General features: G+C 32.9%; 1 protein-coding gene across 4 annotated transcripts in view; it reads right to left on the bottom strand.

Annotated features, from left to right (window-relative positions):
* Nucleotides 1-3,415: 3,415 nt before the first annotated feature.
* Nucleotides 3,416-26,655, bottom strand: part of LOC117124751 (serine/threonine-protein phosphatase 2A regulatory subunit B'' subunit beta-like) — a 46,642-nt gene continuing 23,402 nt past the window's right edge. For all 4 annotated transcript variants that reach the window (XM_033271070.1, XM_033271068.1, XM_033271069.1 and 1 more), the window contains 8 exons: nt 14,633-14,719; nt 13,940-14,096; nt 11,238-11,289; nt 9,594-9,680; nt 7,744-7,888; nt 7,447-7,596; nt 6,895-7,013; nt 3,416-6,097 (listed from right to left, as the gene is read on the bottom strand). In XM_033271070.1, coding sequence (XP_033126961.1) covers nt 5,953-6,097; nt 6,895-7,013; nt 7,447-7,596; nt 7,744-7,888; nt 9,594-9,680; nt 11,238-11,289; nt 13,940-14,096; nt 14,633-14,719 — 942 coding nt within the window. In that variant the 3' untranslated portion in view covers nt 3,416-5,952. The remainder of the gene's footprint in view (nt 6,098-6,894; nt 7,014-7,446; nt 7,597-7,743; nt 7,889-9,593; nt 9,681-11,237; nt 11,290-13,939; nt 14,097-14,632; nt 14,720-26,655) is intronic.

The following is a 26,655-nucleotide window of genomic DNA, read 5'->3' as shown; positions in this document are numbered from 1 at the left end:
TATACGGTACTTGTCACGATTTGACTGACGTTTTTTGCTGGCCTTATGCCAAGGAAATTGCAGGAAGATCTCTCAATGTCGAGATGTATTATATACTGTAGGTACTAAAGTATAGCGTTCGCTTCGCCCGCTTGTAGGCATACCCTCTGCTGTAGTATGTGAACGTCGCGATTACTTTCAATAAAATGGTAATGGGCACTAAAAGAAGATAAGTTTTGCATGTTATATGTTATATCTCAGTTATTTCTTTAGCTACGTAATGTTACATAATGAAGTAGCAGTAGTGTTAATTGGTAGGGGGAAATATCTTGTATTTTCCACCATTATTTTCCTTGTTTTTTTTTTTTTAATTTAAAGTTAAAATGATTTGCAACAGGTAGTCCTAGGCATACAATACAACATATTTTGGTCAGGGGCAGCCAAAGAAAAGTTTTACAGTAACAACTCATTGAGAAACCGAAAACAGACAGTACTTGAAAACCGGTTGTGTTTGAAAATCGAGTTTGAAAGTTGCACTTTTGGCGTTCCATATAAAACCGCAAAATACCTGTTTTACTGACTGAGACACGGCTAGGGAATGTGTAAGTAACGGTACGTAAACATCACACATGTGCTCCGAAAGGTTTCTGGTCCAGTGAAAAAACGACTGCAAAAGTCATTTTTACCCTCAATTAATTTGAAATATGGACTGATTCACTTAAGATCGCGACTTTCACCATCTGTTTGTTACAGTTTTTAAAACCGGCAGGTTTCGAATTACAGACGTTTATAAGCGTAATTACCAGCAATATAATATAGATACACATCTAGGGCAGAGTGTTTTCATACAAAATGTGTAATGTTGTGCATCTGTAACACCTTTTTTTTCAATTTCACTTTTTTTTTCTCCCGTTCTCTTGAGCAATGTTCTTTTCATCTTCGTTAGACCAATATACATATAAACAACTTCTCTCAATCAAACTTCAATTTTTAAGGAAAGATTTATATTTACCGTAAATTACAGTACCGTACGTAACGAGCGTCGCAGTGTTTATATTATGAAGCCTTCATTGCCGCCTTGGTAATTAAGCAGCGCTCATTCAAAATCATATTCGCGTTTATGTTTGTACAAAGGATGACTTACTGTAACTTTAGTTTTATATTTCAGAGTGAAGTCTGTGTAGTTAGTTTCTCGATGATACGAAACAAGGTTTAAAAGATGTAGCGGCACTTACTCGAATGTTAGAATAATGTAGGGCCTTTAAAATACTACAGATTAATTAACTTTGTTCTGATTGGACAGCTAGTCGTTATTGTTATATTATACACAATCGGAAACTTTTTAAGTCTCGCATTCTGTTAAGATCATATAATTTTTTTTTTCTCCCCAACGAATTATTTTATTTTCTTTCCGACGGGGTGTCCTGTTGCCTGTACTTGTTCGGTTGAATACAGGCCTACAGTATGCTAGATAGCAATCACTTAAATTCGTCATTATGTACAAGTACTTCAATTTACTGTATATAGCGCTTCCTACAGAAGTCTCAAATCGCTCGATGTATGGGTTAACTCGTACAGCAACTCCTCTACAATCATTCCTTCGTGTCAAAGCTCAACTTCTGGTAAACCGGTATCAGATACTCTCATCTGTCTACAAGAGAAGCCTGCTAGGAAAGTTACTTCGACTGTTACATATTTGAAAGACAGTTACTTATAGCTGTTTATTATTATACCACCAATTAGGGATTGTGCCAGCATTCTTGATATATACATCCTGCAATGCTTAGGGAAGTCTCCGACCGGCACTAAAAATGAAAGTTTAAAAAAAACAATATCCTTCCATATTGTGCAATTTATGAAATTGCCTTCTGTTACCAGCATCAACTTATTGTAATGATATTTTGAGGAATATCCATACACATGTACCATCAGGTCAGAGGTATGGCAGTACTAATTGGTCAGGATGCAAATTGAATTAACAATGGGGGTCGTTCACAAAATCGTTTTTTTCTTCTTTTTTTTGGTGAAATTTGAGTTGAATGTTGGTTTACTTTACTAAAAATAGGTTAGTGGTTCTTCCGTTACGCCCCTCTAATAATCCATGAACATGTGTTTTCGGACCAAGCGCATATTCCTGGCCCAGTTCTGATTGGTTTGGAATCAATGCGGGAGAAAGTCAACTTCGTTCATAATTGTCTTTTAATTTTCAAACAACACAAAAATTATACATTCTGAAGTGAATTAACTTAGTGGTGCGAATAAATTACATACACATATATTCAAAATGTTTCTGCAATTTTACATTGTTCAAACATATTGTATGGTGTTTACAAAGCTATATCTCCAGGAATAACGAAGATAAAACGTTGAAAATTGCTATCTAGACTGATATTTGACCCCTCTTTCAAGAAATACCATTCAAATTTGGGTAGCACATATTTCTAGAATGTTACACGCCCCCAAAAATCCTCCAATCATTGTGCAAAAATAGATTTTTGCTTTTTCAGATGGCCGTATCTTATCGTTCAATAAAGTAAGGAGGTTCAAATTAAACCTGTGATGATGCTCATACTACTACATATATAAACGTTTGCAAGATAATTAGAGCATAATGAAGGTATGATTGAACATGGTTGCAGGACTATTGACCCTGAAAATACCCCATATTTTGACTGGCCATATGACTCTGTGGACACTTAATATTAATTATGAAGTTTATACCAGTTCACAGATATACATATCCTGTCTCTTATACACATCTAGATGTGTATAAGAGACAGTCCATACACATGTACCATCAGGTCAGAGGTATGGCAGTACTAATTGGTCAGGATGCAAATTGAATTAACAATGGGGGTCGCGCACAAAATCTGTTTTTTTTTGTGAAATTTGAGGGGATAAATGTTGGTTTACTTTACTAAAAATAGGTTAGGGGTTCTTCCGTTATGCCCCTCTAATAATCCATGAACATGTGTTTTCGGACCAAGCGCATATTCCTGGCCCAGTTCTGATTGGTTTGGAATCAATGTGGGAGAAAGTCTGCCATTAGAGCTGACGTGAAATCCACTCATATCTTCAATTGCTCATATGTCAAAGGTGAAGGTGTAAAGATTAAATTTTCATGTAGCATTAATTGTCAAAATAGGAAGCTTTCGATTGCATGACGACGGTAGGACGTAGAACGTAATGACGTCACTAAGTCATCTGCGCATGCGAGAACGTTCAGTTCACCTCACTGACTAGATTCTGGAACGCAATTTGGCCAAATCTACGTAAGCAGAGAACGTAGGACGCCAGGTAAGGACGGTCACGCATGAGTGATATGATTCCATTCTAGCGTCACACAAATCGAAAGCTCCCTAATAAAGAGTTTTTGAAGACTGTTAAAATATTCGTACGATATCCGTGAAGATCAACAACTGTTAAAAAATATTGGTTTTTCCAGAATGGCTTGTTTTTTTTATTAAATTCTCCATTCATGGTGTACAATAGAATATAAATGAACCCCTTTGAACTAAAACGAAATGTACTGAAATAAAGATACGTAGTGAAAGTAACAGAAACATTTGAAACAAATCCACATGATCGAACCACTACAGTCGGAACACAGAGGGCGCACTTAATAACAAAGTAAATAACAATTTTAAATTTCTAACTGTATTATGTTCAAACAAAATTAACACAGCCTTTGGAATTGGCTCTTGTAATCTGTCAACATGATTTTTTTAAACAATTAGTATATGTTTAATATACATTTTATTTTTTTCCCTTATGCACATCATTTATGGCATCATGATAAGTACTTCTGATGATGATCATCATCATGACACTTAATCATCTTAATTTACCATCATACTATTTTCAAGATCATGCTCACGATGATCATCATGCTGACGACCATATAATGATCATATAACGATCATGATGATCATCACAATCATCATATCACCTTGATCATGATTGTCATCATCACCATTATAATCACCATTAACATTTAAAAATCATCCACCTATGCCTTTTTTAAATGAATTTTCTGTGCCAAAATTGCAATAATATAGAATGCATCCGTATTTGCTAGTGAAATTACGTTTTTAAACAATTGATGTAAATAAAGTATTTGAAATAATTTTTGTTCTTTATCATAATAATTTTTTTCTCATTGTAAATTTGAAATATAAAACAAATAGTTATATAATATTGTAAATAATAAAAATAATGGTAGTGATATTAATATTTATTATCAACACAATATCAATTACAATATAATATAAGAAAAAATATTTCAAATATTGTACTATTTTCCAGACATAAACCGATACACGGGTATAATAAGCCCACCATGTACTTAAGAATAAACATGAAGCTTTTAAAGTTCACTTATATCTGTAGAGTATAAATAACCAATACTTATAAAATGGAGAAATAATAAAAGAATCAAAATATAAATTTGTTGTGATATAAAAATTGTGACAAAACAAGTCTATAGACCAACCAATCACAGACCTGAACCTACAATCATACGTTATACATATATCTCATATCTATATTTAAAATATCTACAGTACAACTAATCTTTTAGAAATTGAGGTTGAGTTACTGTAAGTGACATGGAATCTTATTTTTTGGTACTTTGTAAAGTATCCTTACTTTTTGAAACCAGTCACCTTTACCCCCTCAAGACGATCAATATAATAATACTGTAATGCACTTAGTGGAAATAAAGCAACACTTTCAAACTTGACTGTTTGCTGCCCTCAATATAATTTCAGACAAGAGTTGTGAATAAGATCATGGACCTATTATTATTAATTAATAGGTCCATGATAAGATGTATTAAATGGAAAACAAACAAACTAGCACTACTGACGACAGATAATTAGAGAAAAAAAATGAATATTCTTACTGTAAGATTTGGGTTTTAACTGTATAAATAATTTTTTTTTTTTTTTTTTTGTGATTGATACATATTTCTATATGCTGCCTATAAAAATTCATTTAAAATTATCCAGAGGCGAATTCTAGTGAATAATAATTTTTGTTTTTGAGAAAAATACACAGTAGAAGTGAGTTGAAGAGAGTAAAAGGCCTAGCCACCAATTGAATACAAAACCTATTTAGATATTATATAAAAAAATCCTACAAATTTTAAGAAAATTTTGTAAACAATCTAACCTCTCCCAATTAAAAACCTAAATAAAATAAATAAAATAGTCTGGAAGAATTATCTACACTCCATAACCGATTATTGCATTGGATTACAAAATGTGTTTGACAAGAATATAGTAAGACTAAAAGTACTAAGCTTTGTCCCAACCACCAAATATTATGTGAAAAATAATTGATATGCCCATACTGTATTTGGTTGTTATATATATGACATCATCATGCCATGTAATGGGCACATCACACATTGTCAGATAAAATTTGATAGTGTGGACACAAGCTTTAATCTTTCATCTGCTTGCAAAATACATTGCTCTGAACTTTTGTGTATTATTCATCTAATATTTTATATTACAGGATATTGTGATTTGTATAGTATCTAGAAATATGTGCTTTACTTAATGATAAGTAAGTGATAATGAAGCCTACACACTTTGGATATTGTTGCTAAGGATATTGACACCAGTATAGACAGCGTAAACGTTAAAATAATAGATGAATAGTACATTAATAATCTACTCGCATGTTTGTAGAACATGAGTGTATTCCTGGCTATTAAATAACACAATCTGATTTGTCAGTTTGATTAACACTTTGGAAAGATCCATTGTGGTTAACTGAGTCTCATAGTGCCAATGATGTTTGGATCCTCTTAGAACCGGCCTCCAGTAGAGAAAGGGAAGGCCCTAACCAAGAGACTTGCCACTACTAGGGTAAGCTTAGTATAAGGTGTTAAGAGTTCCCTGCCGGTTAAGTTACTGCACTCAGACCCTGAAGACATACAGGCCACTTGCTAATTTCCCCACCATATCAACTCCTTTCAGAGTTATTGTTCAGGTTCCATGTCCTACTTTCTGGCGGCTCTGATGCTGCTAATTTCTTCATGGCTTCGTCTATTGACATAATGGCTTCGTCATCCTCATCTTCGTCTTGCTCAAAATCATCTTGATATTCACTGAGGATCAAAGACAATTGATGCATATACGTTGTAAAATTGGTTTCTATACTTGTTACACTGTTATTACAGATATCAGCTTTCTGAATTAAATTCTAAAAAATATCTTGAAAGGTTTTTTTCAATAGTATCAATGGCCTTTCTAACACCAGCAGAAAAGCCATTGTTGAAAATTTTAATTGTTTCTACCAAGTCAATTAGGGCACCTACCGCCACGAAAAAATGGAAATTTAAGACAAAAATAATAAAATTTTTTCTTTATTTTTATTACGCCCGCTGCTGCCTTAAGTTCAATTTACACTAGACACGATAAAAATATGCTCAGTGTTGAATAATGTACGGTAAACGATGAGATGATATGTTGTTGATGTGTCGTTATTGTGTCTACTGTAAATAGTAGCTGTATAATCTCAAAAAATAACATATGTATATTTCTTCTTTTCTCTTTTATTTTAGAATTAAAATTTTTTTTGTCCTCCATCTGGATGATTTTGGCATAACCATTTGCTAAATAATTTTTTCTGCCCTCCTCTGACAATCTTTAAAAAATAAAGTTTGTGAAACAAGGTATAAAAAAAATTCTCGCCTAAGAATATTCTTTAATTGGCTGATAGTCAATCTAAGATTTTTTGTAGTAAAAAAAATCTGTGGATCACAAAAACATTTTTTTAATTATTTATAAAGTACAGTACATAAAGCTACTACATTGTCTGGTTCTATAAATGAGCTATTTAAAGTATTACTTGAATTTTCATGCAAATTTTCCATATTTTTATAAACAGGGAGTTAATACTTACACATCAGTTGCGTCAAGGGCAGACTGTTCCTGACTCGCTTCCTCTGCTACTAACATCTCATATTCCTCAGCAGCATATTTTTCCCAATCAGAAGGTTCAGCAAGATCTGTTTCATCACTCTATGAAAACAAACAAAAAGAACATTTTTTGTTTTTGTTATTTCACAAATAAAAACAAATTAAAATTCATGATGTGTACAGGGCCCTTAATAAATAGATCACATTTTAACCTGAAATGTTTGCACCCACAAATCAGTAGTTGAATTTTTGAATAATTTAAAATAAAAACAAAAGAAATGGTACCTTATCTTTCCTATATAAGACACTTATTCAACAAAACAACAGTAATAATATGTAATCAAAAAATGATAACCCTATAAAATACACAAAATGCAAATAGCATCATAGGGTTACTAAGAAATCAGGTTACAACAGGCCCATCTAAAGAGAAAAAGACCAATCAATCCTTGTTCATTCACCCACACTATATTACAACTAATTTAGTAAAAATTGTTTATAAACTTACAATAATAAACAACATGACAATATTTACCCGAATGTTTGAAAAAGGATCTCGTTGCTCATGGTCGAGATACTTCTCAAGGTTGAAGAATGTATCAAAAAAAATATAACCTAGTTTACAGGCTTTTAAATCACGTAAACTTATTCTATCGCCCTCTAGAGGCTTAACAAGATCCAGCATCTGCAAGGAAACAAATTATAGATATATATATATATATATATATATATAAAGTAAATGACAGAAAGTGATAAAATTTGACTTATATTTCAGTTAGTAGTTGATTTTGAGAAAGAACATGTATGACTCTATAGATTATTTTCAACTTACTTGACACAAACAGTCTTCAAATGGAAGCGTTTCTATTCCGAGTCCTTCCATCTTGGCAAGTTGCTCCTCATAAAAATATTGCAATTCATACATTGATAAGTAGCCGTCACCATCAATATCCATACAGCGAAACCAGTATTCAATGCTGGTAAACAAATTAAACAAATTTACAATAAATATAATAGCATCAGATTATTATGTCATTCAGTGGTGTAACCAGGGGCGTTTCTTTGTGCCCGAGCACCCTCTTTTTGTTCAAACATGAATAAAATATTAGGAGGTTAATGGAGATAAATGGCAAGTTACTTTAGACATTACAGTTGAACTTGCATAAGTCAAAATGGTATTGAAAAATTGTTTGACTTAGATAACATTTGACTTACAGATTGTTAATTAATTATGGAAAACACAAATTCTGGGGCGGATCGAGAATTTTTCAAAGGTGGGGGGGGGGAGCACAACAGTTTCAGAATAGATAAGTAACACTCAACACTGATATGCATTGAAATTTAAAAAATTTAGTTTTAAATGGGGGGTGGGGGGCACACCTGCCCCTCGTACCCCAATTCTGGATCTGTCCCTGAATCTGGCACATAAAATAAGATCAACTTGGAAATTATTTAAGTTCAGCAAAGTCGACTGTATTATAAAAAAATATATGGGGTTGTGGTAGCCATTGACATGCTCCATCCCAAGTTTTGCATCGTGCATAAAGTTCAGTGGATATAATATTTCTATTCAACAACCCACCCTTTTCAAGATCCAGGATACACCACTGTATTATTCATACTTTCTTAAAAATGTTTATATAATTAATTGTCACCAATAAATGTATTGATGAAGCATGAACTGTTGGCAACAGTGATTTCAACCACTTGATAGTGAAGGTACCACCACAGAGAGAAGGATTACAAGGCCCTTGTCAGAGGACCAAGTTTCCCCTCTCAGAAATTTTGCTTCTTAGAAAATTGTGCCAGGGACCTCACTAGCAACACCACAGGAGACAACATTTCTCCATTTTTTTTTTATAAGTATAGTTCCATTCATGTTTAAGAGATAAACTTTGTTGAAAATCTATAATCTTTATTTGTTACATGTTTATAAAACAATATAGCAAACATTCTTTTAGTATTTCTTTTCAGCCTGGTTTTTTTTTTCTGTTTCCATACAGTAAGGTACTGTACCTCAGACCAATATACACACTTCCATATTTCACAATCACAGAATTTTGGACAGCATAATTCCACAGTTCGGATAACAACAATTAACGCTCTACCACCATAATTTGAGATTATAGAATACAGAAATGTGTGTATTACTAACTAATGTGTTGGTGGTAGATCTAAATGAGCGACTACATAGACATAAGAACTACTAAACTCAGAGTCAGATCCAAGAATTTGAAATAGAGGGGACCCAGGCCGCAACTTTCACAGACGGGAGTCTAGACCACCTCAGCCCCAACATGGTTGGAGCTGTGGTAATAAAATTCACTATCATGACACCTCTAGATGGCTGGAAATGGCACTTTTAGACCTGAACTTGATTATAATTTTCCATATTTTTATATATATTTTGAAAAAGTTAAGGGGGTGGAGACCCGGGCCGGGTCAGTCCCCCCACCCCTTTCAATCTGCCACTGAAGCTTTTCATATAAGTCAGGTGGACCTTAATGTAACATCATAAGCGTTAGGGATGTAGGCATAGTGGGCCATGAATTCAATGGACCCGTACACTAGGCCCCCCTCCCTTCTTCTTGTTGGACACCACATGCGTATTCCTGGCCCTTTTCTGATTGGTCAGTTGTTAAGTTTGAATGACACTTCGGAAAGGTCTATTGGTTCTCCTACCTCATTGGAGTTTTTTTATCTTCTTCAGATAACAAAAACCAGACAAATTCAGTATAGCTCATCAGGCCTTCCCGTACAGAATTAGAACTGAAATTAGAACAAAAATAATCTCAAAATGTAAATAATCTCCTCAGACAATTACTCAAAATAATATACAAATTACCGGTTGATTATTCCTCAATTGTGATCTAAATTTTTAATTTGTAAGGTTCTGCGTTTCAAAGCTAATGCTTCCAGTGGTGGCCTTTTTCCAAATCATAAATTATTTAATTTTAATATTTATATATGAAATAAAAGGTCAGAAATTTAAAAAAACCAAATAATACCAAACCAGAATACCAAATAATGGTTTAGGATTTTGCAGTAAAAAAAATACAATTTCTGCTATCCCATAAAGATTCACAATGAAGAAGTTGTAGAGTAGCCATCAGTAAATACAAGTGAAAAATGACTAATTTTAACTTCACATGATTTTACCTCAATTGACTGCCTAACATCTGTTATACAATTTGCAAAAAAAGCTCTCAAAAATTTTAATCAAATTAATATGTTACATAGCTTTAAAAAAAAATCAAATAAAGTTATTAACTTCTGATCAGATATAAATTAAGTTTTCACTTATTAACATATTTCTAAACTACAAATATTTTTTGATTGACTAACAGCATTTTCCAAGATAATACAAATACTAATTTTTTATCCATCTGTTAATTATAGAATAAAACATTTTTTTCATTCTAATTTTGAATTAAAAACTACTAACATTAAAGATGTACATTACAGTAACTGTCTGTCATAAGCTAAGAAAAAAAAAACAACTGAAAAAAAATTATTCCATATTTAGAATTGTCTATGTTGTAAATTTAAGTAAATTTACTTAGAACTAAAAACATCCCCCATCAATTAACAGACAGTTATTAATAACTATTTTTGTATTCTTCTTTGGCATAGCCCACACAACTTTTTTGTAGTAAGATGACAGTAAATCAGTGAAAACTATTGTTATTTTCAATCTGTTTCTGATTGGAATATAATTTTTTGAATGAGTACTTTTTTTTTTTTTTTTTTTTCAATTATGTACTCCCCCACTAAGAAATCTAGGTGGCATGGCGGTGCTGACATATTAGTAGACTATCTATAAAATCGATTAAAAAGCCTATGACATCCCTAATTGTCATGGTTATCAAGAGCTTTCAAGACATTTTGAGCGACGCCCGGCCATGCCCACTTCAGGCCAGACCTGCATATTTCACCCCTAAAATTTTACCTTTCCCCTCACTTCCACCCCCGCTCCCAGATTTCAGACACTGGCACTGCCACTGCTAGGTGGGTATTAAACGTTTCATATTTTTTAATATAGGGTGTATTTATGTCTGCAATGAATTTGGTTTTGTTTGGTTTTCGGGCACACAAAACTTTCATATGGTGACTTTTCGCTTTTGATTTCCCAGGGAATTTTTTGTCTGAATATGAAATATAACCATATAATTTAAACATTACAACATTTTGCAAATATTTTTACCGATGTTAACACAGATTAAAGATATGGATATCCCCGATATCAAACAAATTTAGTTTTATCAGGTCAGGGTTGTTTTTGAAGGATAATATTTTTAATAAAACAGGATAGATGGATGTCTTTACCTGAGTACTGATCCATGAGAAAATATGCTATCTATAATTCTGGAGGATAATGCTGAGGGAAAAAAAAAGAATATAAAAATGAATGTAAGTAATATTAAAGTATCTGGGGATATAGAAACTAGAATATGAAAACAATTAACATATCATAAAATCACACTAGAAATAAGTTTTAAGGCTTTAATGGGATCTTAATCCAATCCAACCAAGAGGTGGATTTAGAGGGGCATAGCCCCATAAAACTGTGAAATAACACAGTTTTACACTTTTACTTAAAACCTCTGAAAATATTATTTTATCAGTAAGACCTGGGTTAGAGAAGGAGGCATAATATCATGTGTGATTGAAACCATCTGGAACATCTGAAATTGATAGGCCTGTTAACTAAAAATCCCAGATGTACCTCTGATGAACTTTGGAAGTACCGTAATGTTAATATGTGCAGTAGACTATGTTGATAATGGTACTGATCTCATGCTAAAATAAAATAGCCCACTTATAAAATCAATATTGTTTCAAGGCGCATACATTTGTTTAACAATTCTAACTTAAGATATCACCTTCATTTTTTTTACATTAGGACATCATCATTCCCTTTCAATGCATTTCACACATGTTGCATGTAAGTGATAGACTGGTGACCGATTTACTTGCCAAAACATAGAAACATTTTATGTAACATATCAGGAAAAAATCTTTCACTTTTGCTTAAGAACAAGGAGGCTTTGTACCTAGTTTTGATGAGGTAATCAAACTTTATTGGGTTACATGATATGTGAGTATTATCTACTCGTTATTGTTACATTCACTTGACTTAGTATTATTTCCACATCAAAAACTTACATGAGCAGGAGAGGTTAAGTAAGTTCTTCATACAGTGGATGAACTCAGAGCTACAGTATAGCACCTCAGACAAGACCAGTAGTTCATAAGACATTGGTAAAGACTCAAATTAAATTTATAATCCTAATTAATATGGAGAGGAGAGGGGCCCCTATTTCAAATATATATTTGTGACAACAGACAACCAAGACAACAGGAAAATGTATCTGTAAAGTTAGGAAGTCTATATATCGTATCTATTTGAATAAACACCCCAGAGCATTTATTGTTGAGAAGGGTATTTGAGGGCATGTTTATTCTAGGGAGGCGTTCATATTTTTATGTGTAAAATGGATACGTATATACTCAAATAAACGCCCCATAATTTTACTGTAAATGTGGAGCTACAACAAATAATTAGCGTTAAAATGTGTTATTGCGTGCTCATAAAAACTTATTGATCTCACCAGGTTAGAAACAATGTGTTCTACAGATGAAGAAGAATTTTGCTTGCATTACACTTGTTTACAGTCATTTAGGGAGAATTTATTCGAGGAAAAAATAAACGCCCGGGGAGTTTATTGGAGAAAGGCGTTTATCGGAATGTGGTTGTAGAGGGGATGTTTATTCAAGGGAGGCATTTTTTGAAATAAATACGGTAATTGAAAAAGTTTATTCAGCAGAGTGACTTTCAACAGTTGCAATATCAGTGAAATATCAGGTGAATGAAGATTATTTTTACATCCAAACCAAGAATATAAAGCTATTATCTTGGGTAAGTTCTCCTTACCCAAAGTAGTGCAAAAAGGTAACATTGTAATGCTACATTATAACAGTATTTGTACCGTATAGACTTTGGGTCTGACAAATACAATTTTGAATTACAATGGGTTGTTCAGATACAAAAGAACTTGCTTAAGGGATGTCATCTTCCCTCATTAATGTTCTTAAAAAAAATGATGAATACTAGGTTAGTATTAAGAAAAGTGTCTGGTGTTCTGGACAAAATATACACTCTACAACTAGATGCACATGTTATTAAGCTTAACATAAAATGTAAGTTTAATCGGAACTGCCTACATTTTTTTGGGTCATACAATTAGCAGTACGCTATCAAAATTTGTGATAAGCACATGCACTACAACTAAGGCACTTGTTCTAGGTGATGGAAAGGTGCTTAGGTAATACCTCAGGCTAGCTGAGTATTTTGCAATTACTGCAATAGGGCTGACATTAAATTTGAATGGTCAGGCTAGCCTGTCAAATTAATTTTAATAACATAAACAAATGTACAAAAGGAAGCCTTTAACTGAACATAATTACTAACTGAGAAAGCAGCGCTTGCTTGTGTGTGGGTGTGCGAGAAAGTGGTACAGTATGTCTATTTGTGGGGACGGTTCATGTACATTTGTACGGATGATGAAACACTGAGTTGGAAAAAAAGGAGGGAGTGAATATATATATTGGCATTATGACAGCATCGTAGTGGCTGTCTCAATACAGGACAAACTACGATGAGCTGATGCAGAAGTTAGAAAAGTGACAAGGAAGACATGCAATTGATTATACTTCCATAATACACTTTTGTTCTGATGAAATAATAATTCAATTTTATCTTGGTAGGAATTCTTTAATCTATCGGCCTATTACACTTACATTATCATAAGTCATTTTTAAAATAGACTTTTTCGAACTTCTAATCCAGATAATTGCTTGCTATTAGCAGTAAAATATTTTACCAGCGGAATTTTATCAATTTTCAATTTTTGTTGTTTGTATGTTCCTTATACAAACACCTGGATTATTAGATTTTAATTGTTTATCTAGTTGCCCCCCATAGGACTTTAGGTTGACCCTTGTTCATGTGTGAGGTCATACTATACCATGTTCATTGTGTCGGCTCAGGTCCTTCTTGTCAATGAAGAGATCATGATTTGAATCTAATTCCCAAAACTTGCAATAAATAACGTAGAAATGTTCATAGGAGAAAAAATCTGTTATCTGATTGATATCATCATCTTCCTCAAGCAACTGTATTACCTGATTAAAAAAAAAAAAAAAAAAATCTGTATTTGTTGGTAAGATATTTTGAGTTGACAGATAATGCAGTACATAGAAACAGCAATCTTTATACAGTGACGCCAATGGCAACACCTAAAAAATATTAATGACAAAACAGAAGCAACAACATTAAAAACACTAACCAACATGACTTGATATAAAATACAACAACCAAAAACATCATTCACTGCTCCACTATATAAGTAAATCCAATTTTTTCTGTCACAGTTATAGAATATCAGTGAAGACCCTTAGATATTATGAGGCGACATGCCAAGGTGGAACTAGCATGGGCCTAGGAGAGGTACTCCCCGCCGAACAAACTAAGTATAGGCCCAGTTATATACTTTACTGTAAATTTTCTTCAGTCATATTAAATGATAAATAATGCTTGACCACAACATAGGGGCTTGTAATATCATTAAAGTGCATCATTGTACTCTTTCTTTCAGAGTTTCGTTTTCCCTTGATGGTTAATGGCTTCGGGGATCATAGACAATGTTAATTAAACTCACCGACAGTAAGTTGGATCGTCGAAATTCCGGCAATGTTATCTTTCCTGTCCAAGAACGGTTAACAACATAAATAATTCTGGCTATCACCTAAAGGGAAAAATGTTCAACACTCAATCAATCAAGTAGAAATTAAGAAGAAAATGAACATCACATATTTGTTTTAGTGGATACATCATATAATCAATAGGCCTATAGTTGGCCTATATGTTTGTGGAAGACAATTGAGGAAGATAGAGTTAAACAGTCATTATTGAACATGATAAAAATATAAACAATTACTACACACAAAGAAAAAAACAGCAAAAAATTAATTATTATTATTATTAACATAAATACAACAAAAGAAATTATACAAACAATAATAAATTTATAATATCAATACAAACAAGAAGACTAAAATAAACTCTATAAGAACAATAACTTTAATAAATAAATTATTGATAGTACTTACTGTAAATAAAAATAATAATAATTTAGTCAATTATAAAAATAACACTGTTATAAATAATTCATAAAAATAATAATGGTAATGTCATAACTATAAAAATAATTACTATAAAACAATCAAAAAACAATAAAACTATTACAAGATAAAAAAATACAATCATACATATTTCACTAAATATTTTATCATTTTCAAGCATGATATACCTTTAAAAAGAAGGTACTTCTTAGTCTCAAACCTCACAAATTCCGAACACGATGTTAAACAAAAAATTTTTTAAAAATTAAAATGATACAGTCGTGCCTGGCAAATGATTTGAGGAATTAGACCGACATGTGGTTTAATTCCAACAAGCTTAAAAACTCTGAAGCCTCACTCAAGACTAGCAACAGTGGATTTAGCTTAATAAAGCTTGTAGGTTAGGTTCAAACACAGGATAATGTTGTGCAGAATATAAGCTCCAAAACCCTGCTGAATCAAAAGATCAAACACTGGCCCCAGTGCGCTGACATACTCATCATTCTATTAATTACTTGCAAATCCTATTCATCCTATTTTATTTTCATGTTTGGATGCTAAGTGGACACCTTTGCTGTTTTGAATCAACAGATAATCATCAAAAGATCACTTTTTTTTTCCATTTTAGTCAAGTTGTTATACACTTTTGTTAGTGTTACCCATTCTATTATTTTTGAAAGACAATGAGGGAAATGTTGGAAAAAATGTTTTCTCAAAAAAAAAACAAAAAAAATCAGGATGATTCCTTAAGAATGGCAGTTGTACATTAGTATATAGCACATATAAACAAACTCTCTTTGTGTTCGACAAAAAGTAGAAAAGGGGGGAAAAACAAAAGAACTAATAGTAAAAATAAAAATTGAAAAAATAAAAAATCACTTGCACCTTAAAACCAAAGAATAGGATTTCATTGTCACCACATTTAAGATGATGGGTAATGCCGGATGTTTACATTTTCAATAGGATTCACTAAAATGATTACGTTCAAACAATAATGCATAAAATTGATGAGGTCAATGTCCTCAATTGGCCTTTCAGAGCTTTGGGCTGTTTATTGGTGGCTGATGATGTATAATATCCTTCCAGCCAGTTCTCCATGATATTATCTTGTCAGTGGCACCTGAGTGAGTGGTGGTTTGTAACTGATCTTGCAAACTGAGCCAATCAAACCAAATCACCTTGGCCTGTGCACTTACACCTAGTACAACCAGATCAACCTCTCTTACACATTTTCACCAATGAAGAGGCACAGCCAGTCGCTTACGGTATTCTGAAAGCCACTACCACCTTATGTACGTACATATATCTACAACTTTACAAAACCGTCATTCGCTTTTAGCAGAGAGAGACTCGCTGCTTTAATCCAGACTTCTCAAGTTATATCTTTAGATTTCCATAGTAAATAAAGAAATTCCGTAGCACCTAATAATTTGCCTTGAGTGCAAGATATGGGTTGCTCAAAATTGCAGTATAGTACAGCTGTGGTATAGCATCATCGTCACTCGTACGGTCGATCAGGGAAACCTGGAAGCAGGATCGTGTTTCGTGGTGCGTGTCATTGATTTAGCCATATCGTGTTTCATCTGGGACTTCCCATAAAATTAGGCCGAATCCTATTTTTGCATAGTAGTATATATTTCTGTAGTATTTATCTCCATTTCCGTACGTCTGTAATTGGGCCGTAGTACTTGAGAACCCTGGCTTAAACCCCTATTTACATTGTACATTTCAGCCGCCCTGAGGCAAAACAACGTAACTGCAAGATTACGGGGAAAAACAACGTATCTACGATGAAGATACGTTGTTTTGCCTTGGAATGGTATTTAAAAATTGGCACAGCAAAATCAACTGGCTGATGGGGTTACACATATCAACAATCTTAACAACGGGACGTATGCACAAGCTAGATAATGCATGATTGCCCCAGACGTGATATATTCAAAAAATATGTTGAACTTGCAGCAATACTGCATGTGACAATTCTCAATGTTTTTTTAGGTAAAACAATGTACCTGTCAATATCGTTAATAATTTAGCAATACACCATCTGTTCAAATTAAAATTCAAAATTTTACATATAATCATAATTTATATAGATATATGGTCCTGCAAAAGTTTTAGTAGCGTACGACAAGTTGTTGCCAAATTGCAAACATGCAATTTTTAACTCGATTTCAGGTTAAGTTGTTTTGCCACGGAACAGCCGACTTATTACTAGCTGGAATAGATACTGTATACAGAAGAATCAAAAAGAAAAAACTATTGTGGAACGAAATTCAATGGCACCTCTAGAAGGCTGAAAATAACATTATTTAAGATGTTATTTTACTTTTTCCTATTATTTTTTTTATTTACAAAAAAAGGAAGAGCCAATGTTGAATATAGGCCCCTTCAATCTTCCTCTGAAAACTTTCCACCATTACTATATTAATATTATTCTCTTGAGAATTGAATAGAACCCTTTACATGAAATAGATATAGAGCATCACATATAATTTATGTTCTTTAAAGGTACTATAGTGTAACACACAATTGTACACAAGCCCTATGGTATACAGTATAATTAAGTGACTTTCAACATTTATGATAGTAATTGGCTTTTGATGGGTGGCATTCATAGTGTGGGCAAACCTGTCTTGAGTAAGTGGGCGTTGAACAGTGCCATAGCAGTATCTGTTTTAAAGAGCTCTGTTGTTCTCTGATGAAAGACGTCTTCTGTAGATGATGGTAGTACACACTAGTGGTTATTGTGTCCGCTAACATTTATTAATGAAACCAGTTGTGCATTAAGACTGAAGATAAAAGGTGTGCTTTGTAAAAGGTGCACATGTAATAAGGGGAACATGTTCATTAAGAGGCACAAGCTAAGGGGTACATAATAAATGGGGCACATTTTTAAAGGGAGACATTCAATGGGTATAGGTTTAAGAGACATGCATCAAAGGGCACAACTTAAAGGGGCATACACACATTATTAGCAGTCAGTAAAGAGCGCTGTGTCATCAAATAGAGAACCAAGATAAAATTAGTTATGTGTTTGTTTCAAAACAATTCATTTACTTTTTCAGACTACACTTATTACACACTTTCCTTGTGAAGTAAATCTACCGTACCATCTTTTTACACCTGTTAATTACATTATTTATATATACTGTACACCATTTACTATATTCCATGATCAAAATATTAATTTAATAATTGTATTTATAAGAAATATTGTAAAATTAAGCAAAATATAGCCCTAACATGTGCAAGTCATATTTTCCCATAAAGCTACACAAACTGAAAAGTGGTTTACACACCCCAATTAGCAGGCCTGCTTATACCCTTGGGCATGTATGTTTTGTCTTTTTCACAAGGAAGTTTACATGGCAGTACCGCCAAGATTTAATATACTGCTTTCATTTCTTCTTTTTTATTATTCATGTTGCAGAGACAAAATTAATTAGTATGAGAAGGACAAACAATATTTACATTAAATAGTAATTTAATATAATATCGAATTTCATTCATGTTAACCACCAACTAAATTGCCACAAAATATTGTTACTTTTAATATTCAACATTTGAAAAGCATTCTTTTCATGAAAATACTAGGCATCACGGCAGCATCTAAATATTCTTATTGTGACTTAATACTACAGTATTATAGTCACAAACAATGAAAAGGTTGCTATATGCCATACGAGGTCTCAAATTGTGAGAAGCAATTCCTGGGGATCTAGTTTAAAGTTCGCACATTAAAAAAAAAATATATATATATATAATTGTGTTTTAGAAAAATTCAAAAAATCTTTTGGTAGGAAAAATAGTTTTTTTTTTTTTTAACCAATAATTTGTTTATCCCACAAAAGCAAAAATACAACACAGACCATTTTTAAATCTATATTGAAGAGCAAAACAATCGCATAACACTGTTGCATCACCTACCGTTTAGCAAGATGGTCTATTCCAGCCATGAATAGCTCATTAAAAAATATTTTTTGTTGTCAAAAAGAGTAAATAAATAAAAACTAAAATGCCAAACCTCAATTTCGTACATTTTGAGTCAATTGGGGTGGCTAACATAATTTTTTTTATTTGGCCATACTGCATGTGATGATAATATCCATGGCCAGCTGACTTCAATCAGAGAGATAATTGATGTGAAAATCCTAAATTTGTGGACGATGAGTTAGTTTCCAGGAGAACGAGAGACTGTGCCAATTTCCGGGAGACTCCCATGAAAAGTTGTCATCCTAGCTTATCTTGGAAATGAGGGTGACAATTGTATGCCCATAGAAAATGAGAAGTATTGATTCCTTGAAAATAGGAAATGAGAAGGGCGAATGTATGATTGTTTAATGAGAGATACTGTACAAGTTTTATGCCCATGGTAAAAGAGGTGCTTGAATACTTATGGGAAATGAGTAGGCATGCTTATACCTGCCCATGTAAAATGAAAGTGGTGATTGTACACCCATGAGAAATGAGGATGCATACGCCTAAGGGGAAATGAGTAGGTGTATGCTCATCATGAAAGGAGTGATTATATGCCACCAAGAAATGAGAGGATGATTTTTATGCCTAAGGGGTATGGGGGAATGAGGAGGTTTTGTACTGATGTGTCCATACAAAAATAAAAGGATGTTTGTATGTCCATGAGATATGATAAGCACTTGTACAGATGCTGAAAATAGGGAGATGCTTTAATAAGATCTGGGAAATGAGGGGGAAGGGGAGGGGTCTTCTACAGTATGGTATGTGCGGGGAGTACAGGGAGCTTGCACATGCATGGGATTGGGTGGGTGCTTGATAGTTTATGTCCTGGGGTGGATTGCTATAAAATGGTGTTCGCTGTGACAGTCTTGAGTATTGAAATGCAAACAAGCACTCCCTAGTAACATAAAATTGAGGGTGCTTTTGAATGCTTGCTAAAAACATATATATTTATCAAAATGAATGTAAATAAACATAGACCGGTTTTTACACTCTGAGAAGCTTGTAGAATAGGCGTTTTCATTGTCTGATTCTTAGTCTTTGACGATCTAGGCCTAGGTATAGTACCTTAAACGCCATGATGAAAATGATTTAAGACTGTTTCAAGCCCACATCGAGTAGGCTTTAAAATTTAAGACAGCTAACTGGTTAGACCGCAGTATAGCAATTGTCTTTAATCATATAACATTATTGACGTCACGATTAAAGCCAGCTAAGTGTTAAGACTGTCTAAAGACCACTTATAGCAATCCATCCCTGGTATCTCAAAATAATGCCAAATAGGAAATGAAAGTAATGCTTGTTGTCATGAAAAATGAGGATGTTTTCTCAAACGTCAAGACTTCCAGTAAGTTGGTCAGTTAAAACACCTGTACACACCTGCTGTTTCACCTTGACTCAATGTCCAGCTCCCTAAAGGCTTAACACTAAACTCTCGGGCATTTTAAAGCCTGTAATAATATTGCAATATGGGTAGATTTACATCCAGCATAAGCCATACAGTAGTTCAATTCGCTCATATGATCGAGGTATATTTTTATAACTCCATGCTCATATTGACAACTTCACAAGAAGACAGAATCAATAATAAAATATAAATACAGTATATTGCATCGTCGTCCACACTATGGACTAATGCTTCTTCAAGCTATTAATTCTGGTATCGTATCTACATTACATTTCTGCATTGATAATGTAGATACGATACAAGAATTACTAGCTTGAAATTCTGGTATCTCACTACATTACATATCTGCATTGGTATGCATTTATTTGTTTAATTTACCTTCAATAAAAAATGAAACAAGATACAGTAGATTGAAAAAAAAAAATCTATCACGATATGGCTTGCTGTACCCAACTATAACAATAACAAAAATGTATATTTTGAAATATTAATTAATGTTTTGAAATTAAATCATGCATTTTGAAGACTGTGCAGCTGAGTCTAGAAGTAAATAAATGTGGGAACTGATTTTTTTTTTTGTCTGTCAATCAATTAATCAGCCAATCAGTCAATCAATTTATCGACTAGAGTATTCACGCCATAGAATGCATACAGTATCTCCACCCTATACCTAAACACTGGAAAATACACATGCCGTGTATGATGGATTCTATTATTTTCTTCTATGCTTAAGGATTAAAATAAAATGAATTTCTGAGACCTTCAATTTGATCATTTCTTCACAAATTTTCATTAAAATATCTCTCTTAGACTATTATGTACCATTCCACTAAATTTTGAGTTTTTGCATTAGTCTTGCTAACAGGCAGAGGTGAATACATAACCTCGTTTAGTGGCGGTAATACACTAATTCAATATAGTCAATAACCTATTTATGATTATTCATGAAGATGAGAAAATGTTTGAATTGATTTATTTGATAAACTGTAACAAACAGTGTAACAAAGAAACAGAAACCAATCCAGAAATCAGGGGAAAAACACAGGACAATACTACATCATTCTCCTGCAATTTAAGCTCTCTACAGTATCTGTACAGCATAGATGCTCAAGTAAAGTTAAAGGTATGTAGTTACTTCGGAATCACAGTGCCTGCGACTGCTGCCAAAACTCCGAATTTGGAAGTTTTGCGTACTATTTAAAGCGAAAACGTAAACTAATCCAAAATCGGAGTTTTCAAACCTTCGATTTCGGAGTTTCTACACCATTAATTAAACAAGCTCTCTCTATATAGAGAGAGCAAAGTGAGCATGGCAAAACTTTTAATCAAACCTCCAATTTCGGAGGTTTTGCTTACTGTACGCGAAAACTCCAAAATTGGAGTTTTCAAACTTCCAACCAAACCTCTGACTTCAGAGTTTCTGCGTAGTACTATATGCAAAAACTCCAAAATCAGAGTTTTCAAACTTCCAATCAACCTCTATTTTCGGAGTTTCTGCGTACTATATGTGAAAAGTCCAAAATTGGAGTTTTCAAACTCTTAATTAAACCTCCGATTTCAGAGTTTCTACGTAGGCTATTAAATAATCAAACCTCAGATTTCGGAGTTTCTGCTTACTATTAATTAAACAAGCTCTCTCTATATAGAGAGAGAGCAATTTTAATCAACCCTCCAATTTTTGCTCTCTTAATATAGAGAGAGCTTGTTTAATTAATAGTAAGCAGAAACTCTGAAACCCGAGGTTTGATTAAAGGTTTTGAAACTCCAATTTTGGAGTTTTTGCGCATAAAACGCAAAACCTCCAAAATTGGAGGGTTGATTTAAAAGTTTTACTCTCTTTTTATAGAGAAAGCTTGTTTAATTAATAGTACGCAGAAACTCCGAAATTAGAGGTTTGAATAAAAGTTTTGAAAACTCCGATTTTTAAATTTTCGCATAGTACGCAAAACCTCCAAAATCAGAATTTTGGCGGCAGGTGCAGACACTCCAAAAATGGAGTAACTACATACATGAAAGTTGCCATACAGCCATACCCATCAAGAAAATGATGAGAAATGATATGTTTTGTTTTGGAGCTCATCACTTGCAAAAAAGTAAAGGATCCATTACGGCTAATAGTGGCTGGAGCTAATATCCTTAGTTTCAGTAGCCATCAAGCGGATGAGGACGCTTCAATTGCAGGCTATTCCCAGCAATATTGATGTCACCCATTGATATAGCTAAAGGAGACTGAAGTATTTAACAGTGCATTGCTCAAGGACACTGAGAAAAACCTATCATCACATTTGTTTACATTATGACACTTGTAAATATAGTTTGTTTTATGTTCAATAGTAATAAATAAATACTAATAAAAATTGCTGTTTCCTTAGAAAAAAAAACACAATATAATAGTAATTAAAATACTGTAACTACTATCGAAAACTGTACAATAGTATTTATTTCAGTTGACGATGTGCCTTGCTTTTTCAAAGTATTCTTTTTATTTTTAAAAATATTTTTATAATTGTTTAAGCTTAGTATTTATATTTTATAATTTGAGGAAAATTTTAAATAAGAAACAAAAATAAAGAGATTACAATACATCAAAAGAACTTGCAACACAACAAATATAAAAAAAATATAACAAAGTTGAAATATCCCTGTACTGTTATTTCAATTTTGTTTCTAATGATGAAAATTTTACATTATAGTTTAATTGCTTATCAATATCACTTTTTTCAGGAACATCTATCGGAAGTGATCGGGGATTCTCCTTATGATGCCTTTGTCCATAACTTTCCCATGTCAATGTGTTTAGTGGTTTCTCTATTTATTAGCCAAGTTCGACTGCTTTTGCAGATGTGTTTGGTGAATAAGTTATTATTTAAGTACATCACTGACAGAATGCATATTGATCGCCAGATAAAAAAAAAAACCATTTAATGAATATGAGTGATTATATACTGATATAGGTAGGAGAATTGGATTCGGTTGGAATTGGATTCTGACTGACATATCAGCCAATCCTACAGTATAAACAATACAGCCTACTGTCTCTGGGCTAAGTTAAAACATTTGAACAATAAACTCTAAATTTAACATTTCAATTAAAAAAATTGGATAGAGAAAGATTTCCTTGACAATAAACAGTCAATTGGTTAAAAATTGGTTCCTTCAACATCAAAAATACAAGATAAAACGGCATTATTAAAATTGAAATGTAAAATTAATTGTCTAAAAAGATATACAAATGGATGCAAGAATGACCCATTTAATCAACACAAGTTAATTTATTTCTAATGGAGTCCTTGCAAGAAACTGAGGGGTGAATATTTAAACGGTCAGTTAAAATATAGAAAATTGGCGTTAAATGGGGAAAAAAACAGAAAGCAAGTAGGGAAAAAGAAACACCTAAACAGGAAAACTAGCATTGAGAACTGTTTTAAGTCTCATTTTTAAATAAACACTCTTTTCATCAGATAATTATTATTTTGGTTTTTTTTAAGGATTTAAGTTTTCAATTTAAAATTGGACTTAGAAAGGTTTCCTTCACAATAAACAGTCAATTGGTTCAAAATAGTTACAGTTCTAATATTTTGAAAAAGGGGGAATGAGGACACTTTTTTTCTTTTCAATCTGAGATGGCAAATCCAAGATGGTCGATGAGAAATAGCTACTACTTTCTCATTTTTATCAAGTACACACATTGAAAACAATTAAAAGAAGCACTAGTCATGATTTATACCATGTATATTGAGTTTTAATTCATAATAGTTCAAATGAAATTCTCCCTAGAAAGTGCTTGAGCATCTCCACAACCATGAACGATCGACAGAGGAATTTTACTGATGTCTGTGAGTCGGCCAGATTTTCGTACATTTTGTAAAATGAAGGGAATCAAAAAAAAAAAAAATTGTTTGGTGAGGCAGAGAAAATGGAAGTACCTTCATCTAGCCATAATTAAGCGTTCATATGGAAAATTTTAGAAAGATCATGTGGATGGTCCACTTAATTTATCTCGCCATAGTCCGATGTCAACCCACCTACTGGGTTTCATTATCCACATTCTACCAGAGGGCCTACCATAATTAGTTGCCAGTAATAAATTTAAGGACTTCCTAGTAAAACATCTACAAAATCAATAAAAACTGAATTTTGATCTATGTCTCATTGAAGGTTGGTAACTGGTTTGACAAGACTTTTAAAGCATTTAATTGAATTATGAGGGGGTTTACATACTCTATATTTTCTTACACATAGAAATCCCTACCTTTACAAAGTTAGCTAGTAATTGTATGGTAATACATTAAGGACAGTACTGTACACATAAATTTAAAGGGTCAAAATTCCTCAGTGAATATAGATTCCACTTTATTTTGATTCTGGTGTATCAGGAATTTGAGTACTTTAACTAATACTAATAGATAATAACAACAATAGTAATAATAATAAAATAATAATAATAATAATAATAATAATAATAATAATAGTCCTTCTACGAATAATAATAATTCTTTGTTTATTACATACTCGACCTACCTATGCACAGAAAAATCCCATTATAACAAATATCTATACATAGCTAAGAAAACGATGTCATAAGCTAACGTCCTTAAAATGAGACATTAATCAGTCGTAAGAGACAATGTCAATGGACACATGTTAGTGGCCAAAAACATTACACAGGTGTTTTTTGTAGATTGTATCATCAATACAAATTCAGATATAATTGAAACGTTTCTCTCATCATAACCATCTCAGTTTGGCACCATTAAGACAAGAGATCTATTCACTATGTTTCATTCCCCAAAAATCCTCCCAGAGACCTCGGGGCAAATGTCATTTAAACCTTTAGATACTACAGTAATCGTTGCAGTCAGTGAAACAGAAACAATTGCACCGGTAAAGTTTGAGACGCACAATGGTAGCTCTGTAACACTTCCCTTAAGGCTTAGGGCAGATTTAAGCACTCAGATAAATATCAGCAAAGTTTCAACTTAGTTTTGCCATGTGAAATCACGTACTGTCATAAAAAAGATGGAAAATGCACATGGAAAAAAGAGTGGTCTGTATTATATAAGACCTAATAGTAGAATATATTCTTGATTTAATCAACATCAAAACATTGCAGGGACGTAGCCAGGATTTTGAAAGGGGGGGGGGAGCCGTTATGCGAGTTACGTAGGACCCCAGCGGGGTCAAAGTGGGGGAAAATCCCCCTCTGAATGATCTTAGGACTGTTTGAAAGGATAAAGTGAAAATTGCAATAGACGCATTATAAATAAGCGCAAAATAATTATATAATAAATCAACAGTGGCAGATCCAGGAATTCGAAAGAGAGGTATTTAAACCAGATAGGAGGGACATTCACAGACCGAGGAACCACTCTCCTCAGCCCCACTATGGTTGGGGCTGAGGTAAGAAAATTTATGATACGCCATTACGAAGGCTTAGAGCAAAAGTTATTTAAATTAATTGATACAAGAGAAAAAAAAGATGTACATAGAGAATGTTAACGAATGTATAGGCATGTGAATTATTTATTGGAAATCGTCAATATATATAATTTATTAAAAAGTGAACTAAAATATTCAAAATTGAAAAAGCAAATTAAAAGCATGAATAAAATTGATTGTTATACAACATTGTAGAATTATTTTTAAAATAATAGTGTTCTTTTGACATTAAAAAATATTTTTGAATAAAATCCACAGATTTATAAAGCCTAAAGGCCTGGTTACACTATGGCGATAACGATCAATGATAAGAAGCTAAAATCAATTGTTGATATAGAAAATCAAAGAAATAAGAGAAGTTTTCACACTAGCACGATTCAATAACGATTTATCGTGTATACCTGTCTCTTATACACATCTAGATGTTCAGCCCCACCATGGATGGAGCTGAGGTGAGAAAATTTGAAGAAATAGTACCTCTCAAGATGTCCGGAAATGACACTTTTATATAGTAAAATTCATCATCATCACATCACCATATTGTCAAAATGAAACGCCAACAAATTTCTCATGATCTTTTATCATGGAATTACTTAATATCCAGGACAACTTAGGCCTAACTATAGTTTACTAAGCTTTTTATGCTATATTATGATCAACAAATCACAACTTTTTTTTCGCATTTAGCACAATTTTCTTCACTTTTTATTGCTATTAATATTATTATAAATTATT

The sequence above is a fragment of the Anneissia japonica genome, unplaced genomic scaffold, assembly GCF_011630105.1.
Source record: "Anneissia japonica isolate Jap-2015-1 unplaced genomic scaffold, ASM1163010v1 scaffold1764_len714935_cov166, whole genome shotgun sequence".
Classification (NCBI taxonomy): Eukaryota; Metazoa; Echinodermata; class Crinoidea; order Comatulida; family Comatulidae; genus Anneissia; species Anneissia japonica.
The sequence above is the reverse complement of the archived record's forward strand: the minus strand, read 5'-3'. Positions and strand labels throughout refer to the sequence as shown.